General features: G+C 35.6%; 1 protein-coding gene across 1 annotated transcript; it reads left to right on the top strand.

Moving 5' to 3' along the window:
- The first annotated feature begins 123 nt into the window (after positions 1–123).
- LOC121378804 (GTP-binding protein 1-like) lies at positions 124–16,211 on the top strand. Its single transcript, XM_041507128.1, has 11 exons — positions 124–215; positions 519–832; positions 2,926–3,034; positions 4,319–4,502; positions 7,315–7,561; positions 9,648–9,743; positions 11,748–11,986; positions 12,739–12,883; positions 13,920–14,102; positions 14,266–14,401; positions 15,570–16,211. Exons 2-11 carry the CDS (start codon positions 719–721, stop codon positions 15,941–15,943), a joined length of 1,827 nt encoding a protein of 608 aa, XP_041363062.1. The 5' UTR covers positions 124–215; positions 519–718; the 3' UTR covers positions 15,944–16,211.
- The last annotated feature ends 5,100 nt before the right edge of the window (positions 16,212–21,311 follow it).

Here is a 21,311-nt window from a genome sequence, read left to right as displayed (position 1 = left end):
AAAAATAAAATACTAGTATTTTTTATGTGCTTAAAATGTATTTGTTAATACATTATACAGAATATGTGAAATCTGTGGCACGTTTTATTAATTTCTTTTATTAACATCTGTAAGCTCGCACCTGTTCATCCTAACTTCCGGGTTTAAAAAAACTACTGATGACATATTGCCGAAATAGATTGCAAGCAGTTGTGTAACCAAGGATATTGTTTATGGTAGGTTAAAGTGACATTGCATCAGTATTACTAAATTCTAAAATCTATAAAACAACTGCTCTATCCACTGCAATTAATACTATAGTTATGAGAAGTGTAGAGATAAGAGTAACGTGCGTCCACTTCAAATGTGCATACGTGACAGATGGGATAACTTGAATTCAATCATGATGACATGAAAAAGTCAAACATTTTTATCAAAGTAATGTAGATAATTGTAGCATAGCCTGGTTTCATACTGCAATGCCCATTGTAAATTTATATATGTTTAGAGACTAACCTTAAATACTTTTTCTTTCTTAGAAATTAAGAAGCCCCAAGATGACAAGCTGGTTAACTTGACCAGTCATAGGCACATGCAAAGAAGATGATTTTAAGAATATGAACATCTAATCAACTTCAACCACTCCTAAGAAATATTCATCTAAGTGTAAATAAAGTTCTTTGATAATTTAGTGAGAACCTTTTCTGCAACTGAAAGTGTTCTGTTTAAAAAAAAGAAGATGGCATATGCAGTGGATTTTGATGGCCTCGAATCGCCTGTTGAGAAGAAAGTCAACCTTTACGATGATGAAGAGCTTGACATTGATATGGACACATCATGTCTTACTTCCAAGGTTAGTCGATGAATCCTTAGATTAACCACCATTACAGTGGGTGAGCTGTGCATGTATGTATATTGTATAAAGTATAAACTACCTCATGTAGCACGTTTGTAGATATATATTAAAGGAGAGGACAATTACGGCATTTGGCCTTGTATGCCTTGTATGCATATTCAACAATATATAATGCACATTATTGCTTAATATGAATATGTATAATCGTATAGTTAATTAATAAAATGGTTAAATGTGACGGCTATTATATATAACAGGCGCAACCATTTTGTACCTTCACAGAGAGTACGCCCTCTGGCGAGCTGGTGGTTACGTAATACTTAACGCGTAACGTCAGGAATGAGCCTTAGAACTAGAGAAACACAATCTACCTGGTTTTTGCGGGATGATAAATAGTCAAGCATTGCAATGTTCTGTAATAATACACATCCCCAATAAGCCAGCAATAAGTATATCAATATATACATATATTATTTTTCAATACAAAATAAAATACCATTGTCAAAGTGGCTACACAACAAGTCGAAACTATTAACAATGTTTTGCCCATGCATTAACATACGTACTGAAATGATACACAGAGTGTTTTCTTAGTTAATTGGTCTATGCCGCTAGTCGCTTCTACCTGTGATTCCTAATTGGCAGGTGTGTATTTGTTTGGTAATCAGACGAGCCAATTAATTGATGCTGTCTAGACACAAAAATACATACCGGTATTGTGGAATATTACCTGTCGCCCCTAAAATTGTAATGGACATGGTTTATTACTGTAAATAGTTCTGTAAAACTACTGATTAAGTAGACTATTCCATGTAAAACCACAGAACTGACCAATTACGTAGTCCCAAAGAAAAGAAAATTATCACTTGGGTATCGTGGGTTGTCGTTTTTGCTCCAATGTAGCATATCAATAGGCCTAATAGTGTACATTTTTCCTTTGGATTATTTAACAGAGAAAAATACTATAACCCCATTTTGTTCCGTTAATGCAACTTGAAATACATTTAGTTAAATAGTTTATTATATTATTACGTCATTTATGCTGTTTTACAAGTCAGGTTGATCAAAGAGAAGCGCCTTGTCAAAAATCACTGCTTTTGTTTACACTGTACATACAGGAGATGGTCAGGAGCTGACGTCACTTCGCCTCAAGCTATCCCACCGGACGTCACAAAAACAAAACAAAATGGCTGCCCCCAGTTAGCAGGAATAATCATGGTTTTTTATTAACTCTAAAATTACGCGTTTTTCATTTGCTAAAGTCAGTATGTGTTGATAGTCCAGGTATGCATCTTTCCAACACATAAGGCTCTTGTTTGAGTTGACCCTACCTTTAAATTACCATATCTACATGTTTTTTGTTTTTTTTCCTGAAAGTGCAAATGCTGATACAAATTGAGTACGAGCTGAAAATCTCACTAAATTATTTATTAAACTTTTAAAAATTGTAGAAACCCACAGTTATTTTTCAATAAAATATTAATTATTAGATAATCCTCTTCATTGGTACTGATTTGGTTGCATATACTAGTATACAATAATATTAATAATTTTTATGCATTAAATTAATTAAACTAATTGTAATTTGTAATAACATAAAACCTTGTAACTGTTTATGTACCACTGATAAAAATGTTGTTTGGTTTTTTAAATCAGTCTTGTGTCTCTGCATAATACTGACTTGAGACAGTTTTTAAAGTTATGCTGCAAAATCAATGAAATGCTGTAAATGTGTTTCTAAACTACATGTACTTACAGTGAATGGGGATATCTGCATAACACCATATTAATGATTCATATTTTTTTATTTTTTTTACTAAGTTTTATAGCTGGATTATCTCCCACTAATACGTTTCTGTTAAACCTGAGTGAGATACCATGAAGCGAATTTTAAGAACAATTTGTAAATTTTATTTTAGTTTGGTACTAAAAATGTGTATAATGATTGTAATTTTGTTAAAAAGTAACTGTAGGTTTTGCATATTTCTAAAGATAACTTGGGAACATTTTCTGCTCACTCCAGAGCTAGCCCTGAAGTAAATGGATGTTAAATTATGGGCTTATTTGTTTGATGTTTATTTTATCAACAGAACATTCTGGTGAGTCCCAACAGTGAAGAATATGAAATGCTGATGGACAGCATTCAACTCAGAGCAGAAGATGGGCAAGGGGAGACAATGTATGAAATAGGCATTGGAGGTAGAGTTATATTCTCTTTGTTTTTATTAGGTTTTTTGTGTGTGTTATTTTCATGCATTTTAGACATGACATCATTGTATCTTCTATACAGTGTGATGTATAAAACCAATAGTTGAAGTTGGGATAAAAATTGTAAATTTAGGGACTATAAATTATATAAGTTGCAAGCAATTTTGAAAAGAAAACTAAATTTCATTTATTTGTGTGTACATAACATAACACCTTAGTCTCACTAAATTTTTACTTTCTTGATGGACTATATAGTAATATAGTTGTGACCTTTCATCTTTACACACTGCTATTCAAAAATGAATGCAAATAAAATATGCAAAACCTGTAAAGTGTAAGACACACAATGAAATTTAAAATGCTCCAAGTTAATCTAAAGATCTACAAAGGAATTGGATATAACAAAATGCAGTAATTACCAATTACCAGTGACATGCTGTTGCTTGTTCTCTTGTTATTTTTATATTGGTGTATTTTTTCTCATGTTTATTAGTCCCCTACCGGTCCAACCGGAGGGTACTATAGGTTTCATCTCCGTCTTTCTGTCTGTCTGTCTGTCCCACATGTTTTCCGGATGTTTTTTGCAGAAGGCTTTGAGATATTGAGCAAAAATGTGGTGTATACATGTAGCTTTATCATGTACTGTTACAGATCAAGTTTGACTTTTATGGTGATTTACCCATGTTTGACGGAGTTATGGCCCTTGAACTTAGGCAGTGTGAAAATATTTTTAGAAAGCCTTGAGATATTGAACTGAAATCTTGTATATAACATTATCATGTACTGTTACAGATGAATTTTAATAACTTCCATGGCAATTTACCCATTTTTGACAGAGTTTTGGCCCTTGAAATTAGGAGATATGAAAACTTGTTGGGTCAGATAGCTTTAGCAGTACTCTAAAAATGCTTGTTGTATTTGTATTTTGTAGCTAATGGGGGGCGGGACGTAGCCCTGTGGTAAAGCGCTTGTTCGATGCACAGTCAGTCTAGGATCGATTCCTGTTGGTGGGCCCATTGGGCTATTTCTCGTTCCAGCCAGTGCACCACGACTGGTATATTAAAGGCCGTGGTATGTACTACCCTGTCTGGGATGGTGCATATAAAAGATCCCTTACTGCTAATCAAAAAGAGTAGCCCATGAAGTGGTGACAGCGGGTTTCCTCTCTCGATATCTGTGTGGTCCTTAACCATATGTCTGATGCCATATAACAGCAAATAAAATGTGTTGAGTGCATCGTTAAATAAAACATTTCTTTCTTTCTTTTCTTTGTAGCTGATGGCGAGACCCCGGGGTTGAAAGAGGAAGACTACCAGGCGTCTGTGGCTACTCTGAGGAGCATAACAGAAACTCTACAGATGGAGTGCGTTGTTCTTAGAGAGCGCATCCTGGAGGAGGGCAAGGTGGGGGAGTTCCTGCTCAGAAAGAGACTTGAACCTCAAGATTTCATGGAAATCAGGTTAGAAATAGTTCACACATTTCCGATCCTTTCTTTTTTTTCATTCTGAAATACTTCTTGCCCGACATCACGCCAGTCGACATACTGTACACTGTATACAGTGCATTCCCCGATTCATATTTCCCGCTGTTTTGCAAGCAGCACTCACCAGAAAGGAATATATAATACAGCAAACAGATTACTTGACACGGTGGTGGCTTTTGTTTATTGTTTTTCAGTGAAAAATACTTTGGAATTTTGAGGTCAAAAAGTGGTTTTCGGCAAGTATTTTTGCTTGACAACAATGGCGGCATGTCGCGGTCATTTTCAGTTTGATATATCATGTATCAACTGCAAGGGAAACCATTTTGCGTATTGCCGGGAGTGCCCAAGATGGAAATTGGAGAAATGGATACAACAGGTTAGAGTTGAAAAAGATCTGTTGTTTCCTGAAGCCAGAATGTTGGTGGAGACCAAGTCAACTGTTGCAGTGGGGAAATACTATGCTGCAGAAGTTAAGGTCTCTACTACAAGCACTTCACTTCAGACAGATTTAACCTGGCCTAATGGTGTTGATCGGTGTAAGGAAATATCGGATACTGAGACGGCTCAAAAACGGGCAGCAAAAGCTGTTCAGAAGCAAAAGGACCCTCCTCCTCAGTGTGAACATTGTCAGTGTATACTGACTGTGTGGCATATTTTGGTGGAGTGTGATCATCTCAAGCCCACGAGAAATGATATATTTGGCAACAAAAATGTTTTGGAATCTTTTAAATTCTACCAAGAATTAATTTTAAAGTTTTTAAATCACTTTAATTTCTATACAAAATTTTAAAATATACTTATCTTGATTTATGTATTGTATTATACTCCCTCCCCCACCCACCCCACAGCACCATAAACTGTGGTTTTACATAATTGTATAAATAATATTTTCATGTACAGTCAAACCTGTCCTAGCAGCCACCTGTAATCAACGGTCACCTACCTTAAGCAGCCACATTTTTCCTCCCAAACGATTTTTAATGTAAATGCACCTTTAATAAGCAGTCACCTGTCTAACATGACCAACAGCCACCTAAATCGGATCCCAAATCGCTAAAATTCCTCTATTAAGTGAATGTTTACTATTATATAAAAAGGATATTTTACCAACTGCTAAAATGGAAAAAGAAAACAAAATTATTGAGAACGGTTAAATTAATACATTCCAAATACCGTATAAATTCTGAAGGAGGCGATATGTTCAAAGCTGATTTATAGTCAACTGTGGAGCAGACAACCATTAATAAGCAGTACAGACAGTAAAATAAAAAGAGAGAGAAACATCAATAAATGTAAGACTCTATGTGTGGTACCGGCCTCAGTGGCGTCATGGCAGCCCATCGGTCTACAGGCTGGTAGGTACTGGGTTCGGATCCCAGTCTAGGCATGGGATTTTTAATCCAGATACCGACTCCAAACCCTGAGTGAGTGCTCCGCAAGGCTCAATGGTTAGGTGTAAACCACTTGCACCGACCAGTTATCCATAACTGGTTCAACAAAGGCCATGTTTTGTGCTATCCTGCCTGTGGGAAGCGCAAATAAAAGATCCCTTGCTGCTAATCGGAAGAGTAGCCCATGTAGTGGCGACAGCGGGTTTCCTCTCAAAATCTGTGTGGTCCTTAACCATATGTCTGACGCCATATAACCGTAAAATAATGTGTTGAGTGCGTCGTTAAATAAAACATTTCTTTCATTTCTTTCTATGTGTGGTAACCTGTCATCAGCGGCCACCTGTCACTTTTCTCTACTCCTTTGTGTGACTGCTTAAGACAGGTTTGACTGTACTTACCTTTTATGACACCCAATAGTTTGTGCTGTGGTATTGTTAAACGTTCATTCATTCATTCAGTCATTCGTTATATCCTTTGTCACATGTTTACATTATCCAATATTTTTTAGGACATCTGGACAGTCGCATAAACATGTGTATTTTGACAACCAACTTTTCTGCGCTTCCTGTTAAGATGACATTGGTTGTCTCCCCTTCAGTTTGTTATCACTACATGTACCTACAGGTTTACATTATCCAATATTTTTTAGGACATCTGGACAGTCGCATAAACATGTCTATTTTGACAACCAACGTTTCTGTGCTTCCTATTAAGATGACATTGGTTGTCTCCCCTTCAGTTTGTTATCACTACATGTACCTACAGGTTGGACTATACCAATTAAAATCCCATAGGCAACCATGTTAATGTTTGTGTTTAAAAACACTATATGCAATATATCAACCAAACTATGAGTACTACAACCCCTACCTCAAAGTATTAACTGCAGAAAATGGTACCTTTCATTTTCGGTATAACCAGATGTTTCCACAACACCCCTAGTTTCGCACAAAATTTGAGTACTTTTGAGTACTTTGTTTTACAGGTACCCCATACATGTTCCAAGCACAAGGCTACTTGACATGGTGGTACTACATCAAATAAAATTGTATACATTTTTAGCCCAGATGAAACTAATATTTTTTTACAACCAACACACATTTATAACCAATCACAGGACTTGTGGTGTTCACTTCTCTGTCAAAAGTTTGGTGCACCTCAGACTTTGACCCAGCCAGAAGTTATTTGGTTTAGTGCTACCTACAAATAGCAAGCATAACTTCTGTTTCGAGAATGTTTTTTTGTGATTCAACTAATGAGTTCACATCTAGGATCACCATGAAGGTGTAAGGTGACATAACACAGTTTTATCCATTTCATAAATGTCCTTATATTGTGCATCATCACAGCAAAGATTCTTGAATAAATATATATATATGTATTTTTCGCCATTTTAGAGTTGCAGTTGTCGGCAACGTGGATGCTGGGAAGAGTACTTTACTAGGAGTGTTAACCCACGGTGAACTCGACAATGGCAGAGGTGTGGCTCGACAGAAACTCTTCCGACACAAACACGAAATGGAGTCCGGCAGAACAAGCAGTGTTGGGAACGATATTCTAGGATTCGACACGTACGGAAATGTGGTGAATAAACCAGACCATGGACATTTAGATTGGATTAAAATATGTGAACAGGCAGCCAAGGTGAGTGGGTTATGTTCTACACTAATTAAAACAGATGTTAGTTTTCTGTCACTTAACCCACCTTTTTAACAGTAGGGTCAGCATGAGGAGGGATGGGGAGGGAGGTAGAGAGAAAGAGGGAGGGAGGTAGAGAGAAAGAGGGAGAAGAGAAGGTAGGAAGAGAGAAAAAAAAAAAAATCCTTATATGTCAGATATCTGCTTTATCCTGTGAAGGTAAGAATGGGAAATTCTCATTCAGCATGAACAGGATAAAGCCGATATCCGACGTCATTAACTAGTTATTTTCTTTATCCTGCAGACCATAAAAATTATTTGGAAAAGCTATTATTTCTGTTATCTCGGCCACATTTTATGATGACCTAGAGGTCAACTGAGCGATATTATAATGTAGCTATGCATGTGACATCATGTGAGTGACGTCAAGTCATATCCTGCTAGTAGTAGGATATGACTGCTTTATCCGTCATCATATTCTGTCAGTAGAACTGGTGGTTGCAGGATAAAAGTGTATAACTAGGTATTGTTTGATAAAAGTGTATAACTAGGTATTGTTTGATAAAAGTGTATAACTAGGTATTGTTTGATAAGACTGTATAACTAGGTATTGTTTGATAAAAGTGTATAACTAGGTATTGTTTGATAAGACTGTTTAACTAGGTATTGTTTGATAAAAGTGTATAACTAGTTATTGTTTGATAAGACTGTATAACTAGGTATTGTTTGATAAAAGTGTATAACTAGGTATTGTTTGATAAAAGTGTATAACTAGGTATTGTTTGATAAGACTGTATAACTAGGTATTGTTTGATAAAAGTGTATAACTAGGTATTGTTTGATAAAAGTGTATAACTAGGTATTGTTTGATAAAAGTGTATAACTAAGTATTGTTTGATAAGACTGTATAACTAGGTATTGTTTGATAAAAGTGTATAACTAGGTATTGTTTGATAAAAGTGTATAACTAGGTATTGTTTGATAAGACTGTATAACTAGGTATTGTTTGATAAAAGTGTATAACTAGGTATTGTTTGATAAAAGTGTATAACTAGGTATTGTTTGATAAAAGTGTATAACTAGGTATTGTTTGATAAGACTGTATAACTAGGTATTGTTTGATAAAAGTGTATAACTAGGTATTGTTTGATAAAAGTGTATAACTAGGTATTGTTTGATAAGACTGTATATTGTTTGATAAAAGTGTATAACTAGGTATTGTTTGATAAAAGTGTATAACTAGGTATTGTTTGATAAACGTGTATAACTAGGTATTGTTTGATAAGACTGTATAACTAGGTATTGTTTGATAAGACTGTATAACTAGGTATTGTTTGATAAGACTGTATAACTAGGTATTGTTTGATAAGACTGTATAACTAGGTATTGTTTGATAAGACTGTATAACTAGGTATGGTTTGATAAGACTGTATAACTAGGTATTGTTTGATAAAAGTGTATAACTAGGTATTGTTTGATAAGACTGTATAACTAGGTATTGTTTGATAAAAGTGTATAACTAGGTATTGTTTGATAAGACTGTATAACTAGGTATTGTTTGATAAACGTGTATAACTAGGTGTTGTTTGATAAGACTGTATAACTAGGTATTGTTTGATAAGACTGTATAACTAGGTATTGTTTGATAAGACTGTATAACTAGGTATTGTTTGATAAGACTGTATAACTAGGTATTGTTTGATAAGACTGTATAACTAGGTATTGTTTGATAAAAGTGTATAACTAGGTATTGTTTGATAAGACTGTATAACTAGGTATTGTTTGATAAAAGTGTATAACTAGGTATTGTTTGATAAGACTGTATAACTAGGTATTGTTTGATAAAAGTGTATAACTAGGTATTGTTTGATAAAAGTGTATAACTAGGCATTGTTTGATAAGACTGTATAACTAGGCATTGTTTTATAAGACTGTATAACTAGGTATTGTTTGATAAAAGTGTATAACTAGGTATTGTTTGATAAGACTGTATAACTAGGTATTGTTTTATAAGACTGTATAACTAGGTATTGTTTGATAAAACTGTATAACTAGGTATTGTTTGATAATTGTAAATCGCTTTCTTTTTCAGGTGATCACATTTATAGATTTAGCTGGTCACGAAAAATACTTAAAAACCACAGTATTTGGAATGACAGGCCATGCTCCAGACTTCGCTATGTTGATGGTAAGAAGATGATTTGGGATGAGTTATGTTGTTACCAGATTTAATTAGATTTAAATTAATTATAATATGGCATTACATTTTGATCTGAATTTTGTTTTTAAAAGAACCATTGTTGAAAATAGACTGTTTATTAATATCAAGAAAAACATCTATGTCAAAAGATTATCAAATTTTACTGAAGGAAACAAACAATTGTTCAGTTTACATGTTGGCTACATTAATAAATAAAAATACTTAGCGTGGGTTTCCATTTAATATTTATGCTTACAAATTCAATCTTGTCTTGCAAATTGACATTTCCATAAAAATTAGTTATAATTGTTAAAATTGTCTGCATGTTCTTTACTCCGTTCATAAGTTTGGCTTTATTATTTAACAACAGACAGAAGTTAGTGGTTAGTGAGAGAAAAGTCAGCATAGTGGTCTTACACCTATAAACTGAGCTATTACAATTTGTATAACCCTTCCTAGATGAATATCCAGCATAGTTAGCCCAATACATTTAGCATACAATTTACTTAGCTAGCTTTTTACATCAGACTTATCTCCCTTTGAATGGAGTTATATCCCTTCACATAAATGTCTTACCTGTATATTAATTTCAGATTAGTTTTGTATATGCCATTAAATATAGTCCAATTCATTTCCAGACAACTTGTAAACATTGCAAATGTAAAAATTATGCCTTGATAATCTGTCTGGTTTGTTCAGCAGCTATATAAGGAATTAATTTGACTGTGAAAGGTCGGTCAGTAATTATATATTTACCACAGATAAATGATTCAGATTGTTCTGAACCACTGGTAAAATGAAGAAAAACCCCGCAATTGATGCAAGTACCGGTATGTTGGGGGAATTTTTTTTTTTAAAGTCTTAAAATAATCTTAGGTAACTTACAAGCATGAAAATTAACTCATGTCTCAAATGGCTTAAACACCGTACCACTGAGGCTGGTTAAGAATGACAGACTGCAATAGTGGCCTCAAGAAATCTCTTTTGATTTTCCATTAAGTGTTTACACAGTGGCTGGATTATTAGTCCCTTACCAGAAGGGACTGTAGGTTTCATCTCTGTTATTGTTTGTCGGTCTGCCAATCTGTTCCACATAGGCCTACAGTTTTCCGGACTTGTGGGTTTTTAATTCCACCAGATATTGAGCTGAAATTTAGTGTATAGCCTTATCATGTCCTGTTACAGATTAAATTTGACTTTATTTTCACTTTTTATAAATGTTTCACAGAGTTAACACTTTGAACTTAGCGCCGGTTAGAGGACATGTATTGCATTAAAGGGACTGACTCTAGTTTTTAAACACTAAGGCATATTATTCACTATTAGAGCCCTTTATGATCACTGAAATCATACTTTACTTACATTTTATTGTTTAATTTATTCATTTCTGTACAACCGAAGTGTTTCTGGTCATCCTAGTGGTTCTAATACCACAAAATGCATTTTTCATATTTGTAAAAACACACGTGTGTCAGAAGTAATGATTATGGAGTCTTGTTTTAGTCCGTATTTAAGGGTATATATATCAACATCACAGACTCTTTGTTTCATTCTGTTGTAGACCTATCCAAATTTGTTACAGGTTTGTAAATTAACCAAACTTAGTGTCCATTTTCACTGGTTGAAACTTGGGTCTAGGTGAAAAATATGCCTTAGTATTTAAAAAGTAGAGTCTGTCTCTTTAAGAGTACTCTCATTTCTGCTTTATATGCTACTTTAAGACATACCTGGAGTTGTCCTCCTATGGTAAACTGCTAAATATGTTAGCCTGTTTCAATCTTTCATCACTGTTGATATTATGTACTAGGCCCATGTTTATAACACTTTTAAAGAGTCCAGACTCAATCTTTAATGACGTCACACACACACAATTTGTATTGCGTTGTCATGACATTAGTATCTCAGACTCTGTTTAGTCTCGAGTCTAGACTCTAAAAGTTTTATAAGCACCAGGCCTGGTTTAAAAATTTCATGTGTTATTTTTGTTGGCAGATTGGGTCTAATGCAGGTGTTATAGGAATGACGAAAGAGCATCTAGGACTGGCCCTTGCCTTGAATGTTCCAGTATTTGTTGTTGTGACCAAGATCGACATGTGCCCACCAAACGTCCTGGACGACACGTTAAAACTGCTGCAGCGGATCCTCAAGTCACCGGGCTGCCGCAAGATTCCCGTCCTAGTCCACAACAAAGATGACGTGGTTGTCTCCGCAACAAACTTCACGTCCGAGAGGTACGCATTTATTCACATTTTGTTTTGTTTTGTCATTGAGTAATCTTATTATTCCACTAATTTTGTTTGTTTTGCACTGTGAAGGATAATCTTTTAAAACCAGAATGTATTTATTTCTAAATAAAATTTGGAGTTTACTGTTAATCCAGATCATCCTAAAATGTTTATTCAAAAATAAATGAGAAAACATAATGTCTTAGCATATTACTGAATTAATTCATTATGTGTCTCCATCTATTTGTCTCTCAGTCTCTCTTTCTCTCTCAATCCTTCTGTCTCTCTTCATCCTATGCACACACACATGTTTGTACTAAAAATTAAGGTAAGTTTAAATTTGTGCTTAATATTATAGATATTGAGACTTACTTGATGTTTTAATCATTTGGAACTTTTAAATTTTTTGTAATAAAAATACTTGAGCACAAAGAATATAATGTTATCACTGTATTTGATGGGAAAAACCGGCCTCGGTGGTATTGTGGTTAAGCCATCAGACATAAGACCGATACGTACTGGGTTCGCAGCCCGGTACCGGCTCCTACCCAGAGCGACTCGGTGGCTAGGTGTAAAACCACTACACTCTCTTTTCTCTCACTAACCACTAACAACTAACCCACTGTCCTGGACATATAGCCCAGATAGCTGAGATGTGTGCCCAGGACAGCGTGCTTGAACCTTAATTGGATATAAGCACGGAAATAACTTGAAATGAAATGATGGGCAGTATTTAAATTAAAATGTTTTCGTTTCAGGATGTGTCCAATTTTCCAGGTGTCCAATGTAACAGGCTTAAATCTAGATCTGTTAAAAATGTTTCTCAACCTTCTGTCCACAAGAGTGAAGTGTGACATGTCAAAACCACCAGAATTCCAGATAGATGACACGTTCTCGGTCCCAGTAAGTACACAGATATCTCTTGTGATGACATTCTAGTATGTAATGTTTTTGATGCGGATCGTCCAGGGCTATCTCTGGGTGTCCAAAACATTTCACTAAATTATGTCCAAAAATGCAAAACTCAGTTATTTTCAAGCAAATATCAATTATTGCATGAATTGTTTCTCGCCAAATTAAAGTGGCAAAACTAGCCCTGATCATCTGCAATTCTGTTAGTAGACAGCGTCTCTCCCAGGACCAATCTCTGACTAAGCTAGTGCATGTGGTAAGGGTAAGTTTGGTTTTCTTGTAGCTAGTGAAAAATTACTTTAATTTCATCCATTAAGTTTAGCACAATTCTCTATGATCTATCTTGTGATCCGTGTGCCACGGAGGGCTGATGTGGTGATTGCTCTGAAGTTGCGGTGGACTAATTGGGCTATTTCTTGTTCCAGCCAGTGCTCCACAACTGGTGTAACAAAGGCCGTGGTATGAGCTATCCTGTCTGTGAAATGGTGCATATAAAAGATCCCTCGTTGCTAATCGAAAAGAGTAGTCCATGAAGTGGTGACAGCGGGTTTCCTCTGTCAATATCTGTGTAATCCTTAACCATGTGTCCGATGCCATATAACCATAAATAACATGTGTTGAGTGCGTCGTTAAATAAAACATTTCCTTCCCTCCTTCTTAAGTCTGTTTTATTTAACCGTACCACTAAAGTTCATGGGATAGAGGGACGTCCAGCTTCTTCAGGGAAGGATTATGGTCATGTGTGGCAGTTGTCTCAAGGGTATGTTGGTCGTGTGGATATGTCGGGCTTCTCAAAATATTCCAGTAACTCTTAAACTGTCAAATTTCATCAGCTATAATTGTAACTTCCTTGCAGCCAACATTTTATAGATTATGTTATAGATGATTACATTGTTTAGGAACAAGTTTAACATGGTTACATACTTTAAATAAACAGCTTCTTACTTCACACCCATAATGAAAATTAACTTTGTCTTTAGTTGTAATATAATTAAATATTAATATTATTTCTTGGTAATCTTTACAGGGAGTGGGAACAGTGGTTTCTGGCACATTGCTACAAGGGTACATTAAGCTGAATGACACGTTATTACTGGGTCCTGATGCACTCGGCCAGTTCCAGCCAATCGTCATCAAGAGCATACATCGAAAAAGAATGCCTGTTAAGGAAGTCCGAGGGGGCCAGACAGCATCGTTTGCTCTGAAAAAGGTAATGTTAACTCACAATCGGCTTACTATACATATGTTTACAATTCTACCTGATGGTAAAATAACTAAACTAAAATAAATGTTTCTGCATTAGCTTTGAAAAAATAAAATAAAATTTAATAAGATTTATAAATATGTTGTGTTTGTTTGTCTCTTTATAACAGATTAAAAGATCGTCTATACGAAAAGGAATGGTAATGGTTTCACCAAAATTGGAACCCAAGGCATGCTGGGAGTTTGAAGGAGAAATTCTTGTTCTACATCATCCAACAACAATTAGTGTTCGATATCAAGCTATGGGTAACTTTCATTAATATTCACTGAGGTTTTTTAATTTTTAAATTGTTTGTGGATATTTATTCAATTATATTTCAAGCACCATGTCTTGGTCATACCTCATCTGTCAAGGGGCAAGACATAGCCCAGTGGTAAAGCATTTGCTTGATGTGCAGTCGGTTTGGGATCGATCCCCGTCAGTGGACCATTGGGCTATTTCTCACTCCAGCCAGTTCACCACGACTGGTACATCCAAAGCTGTGGTATGTGCTATCCTGTCTATGGGATGGTGCATATAAAAGATCCCTTGCTGTTAATCGAAAAGAGTAGCCCATGAAGTGGTGACAGCGGGTTTCCTCCCTCAATATCTGTGTGGTCCTTAACCATATTTCTGACACCACATAACCGTAAATAAAAATGTGTTGAGTGTGTCGTTAAATAAAACATTTCCTTCCTATCTCATCTGTGTGGACTGTGTGCCCATGTTGAGAATTAATGGTCAGTTGTTGGTGGTTAGCGACAGGGAAGTCAGTGTTGCAGCTTTACATCTCTGCATTTCAGCCATTAAAACTCTATATTAAAAATGTTTAGTCAGTAAAGTAGTTATTTTTTAAATCTTCACTGCATTCCAAGTCAACAGCTGATGTGTAACCTCATTGTTTGGAACGTAGTACAGCCATGCTCTAATAAAAATGACCGTAAACGTTTTACAGAAATATTAATTACAGTGAAACCTCTCAAAACTGGACCCTCTGTAAACTGGACATTTTTCATGGACCTTTTTTAAAACTCAGTACAGAAATTAACCTTTCTAAACCAGATACCTCTTTAAACCAGACATTTTACTTGGTCCTGAGGGTGTCCAGTTTAGAGGGGTTTCACTGTATAAAAGAAGTGATGTACACTGTAAATTGATAATTAATGTTGGTGTTTGCTAAAAATGAAGATACCTATTTGACTGAGGTCAAAAGTTATTGCAAGGAAAGATATCTCCATTGCCAATTTAATTTCTGTATAATTATATTGTACTAAAGCTTTTGTTGACCTCTCCCGGTAATACATTTATATGTGCAAAAAAAACCTATTTGTCTTGACATCCAAAGTAACTTCATTTTTGTTCACTTTTTATCATAAATAAACAACCGTGGCCGTTCTTCTCTCCATCTAAATCAAACCATTTTTATAATTTCAGTTCATGTTGGAAGTGTTCGGCAAACGGCAACAATTCTCAAAATGACGAGAGAACACTTACGAACTGGTGACAAAGCGATAGTGCGTTTCCGTTTCATTAAAAATCCCGAATACCTTAAGCCTGGCATGAGAATGGTGTTCCGAGAGGGAAGAACGAAGGCGGTAGGGAACACCACGAAGCTGTTCCCCCACGTCAGCGCGGTGGCTCAGAATACACGGCAGCAGAGGGCACAGAAGAAGGCCCAGGAGAATAAACATCAAACCAATCCCCAGAACGAACCGCAAAAAGCTAGTAAGAGAACGAAGCGGTCAAGGCACCATTCACATGATCAACAGGAGGAATCACAGGAAAGCGTCACAGAGAATGTTACATAAAGAAAAACTAAACACCAAAACACTCAGCAGGATTCGCTCTGAAAAATATTTCATTTCAGTCCATTTTCATAAATTCCACATTTTTGTTTTTAAAATACTGAAAAGTAGCTAATCATACGAAATTTTTATTTCGTTTCAACGTATTTTCCTGCTTATATCCAATTAAGGTTCAAGCATACTGTCCTGGACACATACCTCAGCTATCTGGGCTGTCTGTCCAGGACAGTAGGTTAGTTGTTGGTGGTTACTGAGAGAGAAGAGGGTGTTGTGGTCTTTCACCTGCCCATTGAGTTGTTAAAACTCGCTCTGGGTGGGAGACAGTACTGGGTTGCGAACCCTGTACCTACCAGCTTTATGTCCGATGGATTAACCATGACACCACTGAGGGCGGTTATACGAAATTAGTAAATCTTGATTAAATTTTTAGAATAGATCATCAACAGTTTTTCTCCCTGATGTGCCTTTCTTCAGTTTAGGTCACAACAAAACATTTTCAGTATATAATTTATGTTTATTTAACAGCCTTTTCGTATTCTCCCAAATTTGTAATGGACTAATCTGGTTATTCACAGGGTGAATCTGAAAGAGGGAAGAACATCACACACACATCACCATCGCAAGCAGATTGACTATTTTTCAGAAAGAAAATACAAATCTGTCGTATAACATCCTACAATGAACATTCTAGGATTAAAAACAAAAAGAATAAAGAAAGACAATATAGAAAAACTAATTAATTCATCAAGGAAGAAGAGTTTTAAAGGTTAAACCTTTTAATTTTCCTAGGATCTGAAAAGGATTTCAAAAATATTTCTAGCATCTTGGAAGATATTTTACAATTTTGCCGGAAACTTGTGGCACAAGATCAGTTTGCTGTGTAATGGAAGATATTGGTCACAAACAATGGCAGTTGGGTCTAGTCAAATACTTACTTTTTAACTATTGAGGTGTAGGTTTAATATTTACAAGCATCAAGACATTTTTTAGATTTAATATAATCGTAATTGTGAATATAGCAGGATTTCTCACTGTTTAAAAGTACAAAGTTCTCTTAAAAACATTGTACTCTAGTGCTGGCTGAAACTTACAGATTCATCTTTACATTATTCATGTCTGTACATCTGGTGCATTTCTGGCTGTCCTAATGTCCAAAAAACATTCCAACACTGTCATGATTTGGATGTTCGGCACACACACAAATTTTGGTGGCACTGGATTTTTTTTGTGTGCATACTATTTAGAAATACGTTCTATTGCCCTGCATGGCACACTATTTCAGAATCTCTGACGTGATATCAGATATTGCACCACCAAGGCAGGGGATATAATGGGAACTTTATGTGAACCTGACTTGTCTACAATATTACAGTATCTATTTAGATACTTTTATGTCCTTGTATGTCACATAATGTCAGCAATTTTTACTCTAAATATAAAAAAGATTTGTTAAAATTGGTATGCCCAGTTGTCGGACTTACAAGTGAATTTTTAAAATGTAATATTTTGCACCGTAATTTTCCAATAAAGTGCTTATTTAATAGAAAATACTGGTAATGCAACATGAAGTCTAAGGAATACCATCTGTAATCCTGTAATGCATCAAAGATAATGAACAGACAATAACTGTGATGTAAAACACCAAGGGTGTCCGACTCACAATCCCTTGATTATATTTTGAGAAACACATTTCACATGACTACAGGTAGATACAAAAAAGAGAAAGAAAAAAAGTCAAGAACTAAGTTTTAGACCGTGTTACAAAGAACCATGCATCTATAACACATGCATGTAGATCGATGATTTGAAGGGTCTTACTGTTAAAATGAATTTTTAAAAAACTTTTACTTGGTCTTCTTTTAAAATGTGGATTCAACAGACTATCTGTGTGCACCTATACCACATGCATGTAGATTGATGATTTGAAGGGTCTTACTGTTAAAATGAAAAAAAAATATTTTAAACTTTTACTTGGTCTTCTTTTAAAATGTGGATTCAACAGACTATCTGTTAAAAATACAAAATACAAACATTTTTTTAATAGACAAAACACCCCAGCTCATTTTATATATATTTTTATTAATTTTTATTACTATTTTTATCTGCATGTGTGACTCATTAATGTTTGGAGTGTTCATTTTAAACCAGTGCATCAATATTTCATCTACAGTGAATGAAAAAAAAAAAGAATAAAAAAGGACAGGTCTGACAAAGTCCTTACTCATCTTATTGTAGATATCGTGAATTGAAAAATAAATTTACGTGGTTAACAATTTTATCTGTAAGCCACTACAAGATGTGGTCCCCCCCCCCCCCCCCCCCCACCCGCAAGACGTAACAATTTTGATGTTTATTGTTGTTGTTTTTCAAGAATAAGCAGCTATCCACCCTGACTATAAGTTGGTAGTATTTATAGTAGTTTTCGGGCGTGAAACTTAATCATGGTTGCAAGCAGGGCCAGTTAAAATAAGTTGTTGGTGGCCATTATTATATTTAACTAGCCGTCACATAATAGGTGTTCATGATCTAATACATATATACTTTAATCCCTGGGGTAGGGGGTTGAGGATCCTTGAGTATATATTTTGCACCCTATCTCAAGTTGTGAAAATTTATATCAACATCATTTTTTATTTTCATTGTAGATAAGATGGTTTATGAAAATTCCTTGATATCTAACATAATTATAATTATTGTTCATCAAGAAAAAGAAAACTTGCTTCTGTCACATAAGCTTGAAGTGGCAACAGCGGGTTTCCTCTCTATATCTGTGTGATCCTTGACCATATGTCTGACGCCATATAACTAACAAAATGTGTTGAGTGTGTTGTTAAATAAAACGTTTCCTTCCTTCCTGTCACATAAGCTACTCCTGAAAAAGCTGCAGGGAATGTTTTGTATGTGCACTTTCTCTTCCTTCCTGTCACATAAGCACTCCTGAAAAAAGCTGCAGGGATGCCCTTCGAGGTCCCACTGGTTGGGAGACAGTGTGGAAGACAGGCGTAAGTGTACGGACTCCCCATTTTCCCCAATCTGGATAACGATGCTTATTCATATTAGCATTCCAACCAAATGGCTGTATAGGGTTGCAAATTAATCACTACGCATTTCTACATGGATTACAACTAATTTTGAGGTTAGGATGATGTCAATACATGGTAAAAAGGTCTCGAGTTAGCACATTTTGCTCAAATATGTGGGTTTTTTTGCCTGAATTTGATGTTTTACTTAAACATTGCACACACACACACACACACACCGTCTTGTACACTTAAGATGACGGGTGCCATCAATGGTGATTGATCCTACGATCTGGGGATGGGCATTATGAGAATTTTAGTATCGCTATGTCTTTCCTGTATTGTATTATTCACAACACCATCAACAGACCTCGCTGTTTAAGGGAGATATCACTCTCACTACACATTACTTCCAAGAGACTTATTTTTGTTTATCTCCCCTTAGCATGTGAATTTATATGGTATCAGTAATGGTAATATGTTAAATAGCTCCCCATAATCTGTTAGGGTAGCAATTAATCACTCCCTTCAATTTTTTCATGGTGAGGTCTGCTTCAACTCATTTTAAGTTACTGTAATCATGTAACAAAATAAAGAAAATACATGATACAAGTTTTAGGGGCAGGGTGTAGCCCAGTGGTAAAGCGCTCGCTTGATGTGCTGTTAGTTTGGGATTGATCCCCGTTAATGGGCCCATTGGGCTATTTCTCGCTCCAGCCAGTGCACCATGACTGGTACATCAAAGGCCGTGGTATGTGCTATCCTGTCTATGGGATGGTGCATATAAAAGATCCCTTGCTGCTAATTGAAGAGTAGGCCATGAAGTGGCGACAGTGGGTTTCCTTCCTCAATATCTGTGGTCTTTAACCAAATGTCCGACACCATATAACCGTAAATAATATGTGTTGAGTGCATCGTTAAATAAAACATTTCCTTCCTTGATACAAGTTTTAGTGTACTAAAGCTTATTAATAACGTTGGGTCATTAATGTTTGAACAGTTAAGAAAACCAGTTGAATCCGACTGACAATGAACTTGAAATCACAGTGTATCGATACATGTAGAGCGTATCATTGCATATTATTTATCCTTTGAATCGTAATCTATCAGCATACCGATAATACTGTTGTCCATCAGACCTCCGGCGAGATGTAGCCCAGTGGTAAAGCAATCATTTGATGCATGGTCGGTTTGGGATCGATCCCTGTCGGTGGGCCCATTAGGCTATTTATCGTTCCAGCCAGTGCATCATGACTGGTATATCAAAAAGGCCATGGTATGTGGAATACTGTCTGTGGGATGGTGCATATAAAAGATCCCTTGCTACTAATGGAAAAATTGAGTGGGTTTACCAAATTTTGACATCCAATAGCGGATGATTAATAAATCAATGTGCTCTAGTGGTGGTGTTAAACAAACTTTACGTTTAACCTCGGACAAGCACTGACACAGCTAAATCCCAGTCCTACCACTGGCTTACATGGACATATATGTACTACTCCATCACTTGATGTCATCATGGCAACAAATCATTTGGGCCTGTGTGTAATTCTGATCTTCAAGATCATGTTTTTTTTTTCTCATATATTCACCTGACCTCACCATATGTGCACTCAACTCCCCAACACTGAACTAGTTTGAACACAACAACCAACCATTGGCTACAATCTTCCACTGTGTCAAGGATTGCCTTTTCCAGTCACTGATAAAATCGGCCTTCACAATGTATTATTATGCTATTAAAGTCCAACCAAAATCTTAAGCTGAGATTTTATGGATATAATTAGTTCAAATAATATTTGTTTCCACAAACCAGTCGGTAGTATTTATTTATTATATAGTTTGGGATTGGCCAACAGGCTAATTGATACCTTCCAGTATGTTAAGGCCTCTCTCAAAATTTAATAAATTTATATACATATACTATAAGAAGATGACAGAAATTACGGTAATCAGGCCTGTAGGAATGATATCTGCAGTGAGGGGGGAAGGGGGACAATCCAGATGTGTACATCTATATAGAGTAGGACAAGAAATTAACCCCCACCCGCAAAGTATCCACAGGTCTGGTAAAAAATATATTTCTGGAAATAATGTGGTGGAAAAACTAAACGTTCATGTTACTCTTACAAAACAGATCCAACATTATTATATATTGTATTATATATTATTATATAACATGTATTGTGGCTTCTGAAAACATCTTTAATATTCTGAACCATTCTCTGTCCACTGTGCATTTTATTTTTTAAGCTATGTTTATTTGTGGTAGAAGGAAGAAAGAAATAACTAGAAATTATGGCTGAAAGAGTGGGGCAAGTTTTATGAGTCAATATAAAAACACCACAGCA

Source organism: Gigantopelta aegis, chromosome 8 (genome assembly GCF_016097555.1).
Source record: "Gigantopelta aegis isolate Gae_Host chromosome 8, Gae_host_genome, whole genome shotgun sequence".
Taxonomy (NCBI): Eukaryota; Metazoa; Mollusca; class Gastropoda; order Neomphalida; family Peltospiridae; genus Gigantopelta; species Gigantopelta aegis.
The sequence above is the reverse complement of the archived record's forward strand: the minus strand, read 5'-3'. Positions and strand labels throughout refer to the sequence as shown.

Coding starts and splice junctions, on each gene's coding strand:
- LOC121378804 (XM_041507128.1), top strand. CDS start 719: ATGGCATATGCAGTGGATTTTGATGGCCTCGAATCGCCTGTTGAGAAG. Junction 12,884..13,919: donor ATGACACGTTCTCGGTCCCA/GTAAGTACACAG, acceptor TAATCTTTACAG/GGAGTGGGAACAGTGGTTTC. Junction 14,103..14,265: donor CATCGTTTGCTCTGAAAAAG/GTAATGTTAACT, acceptor TCTTTATAACAG/ATTAAAAGATCGTCTATACG.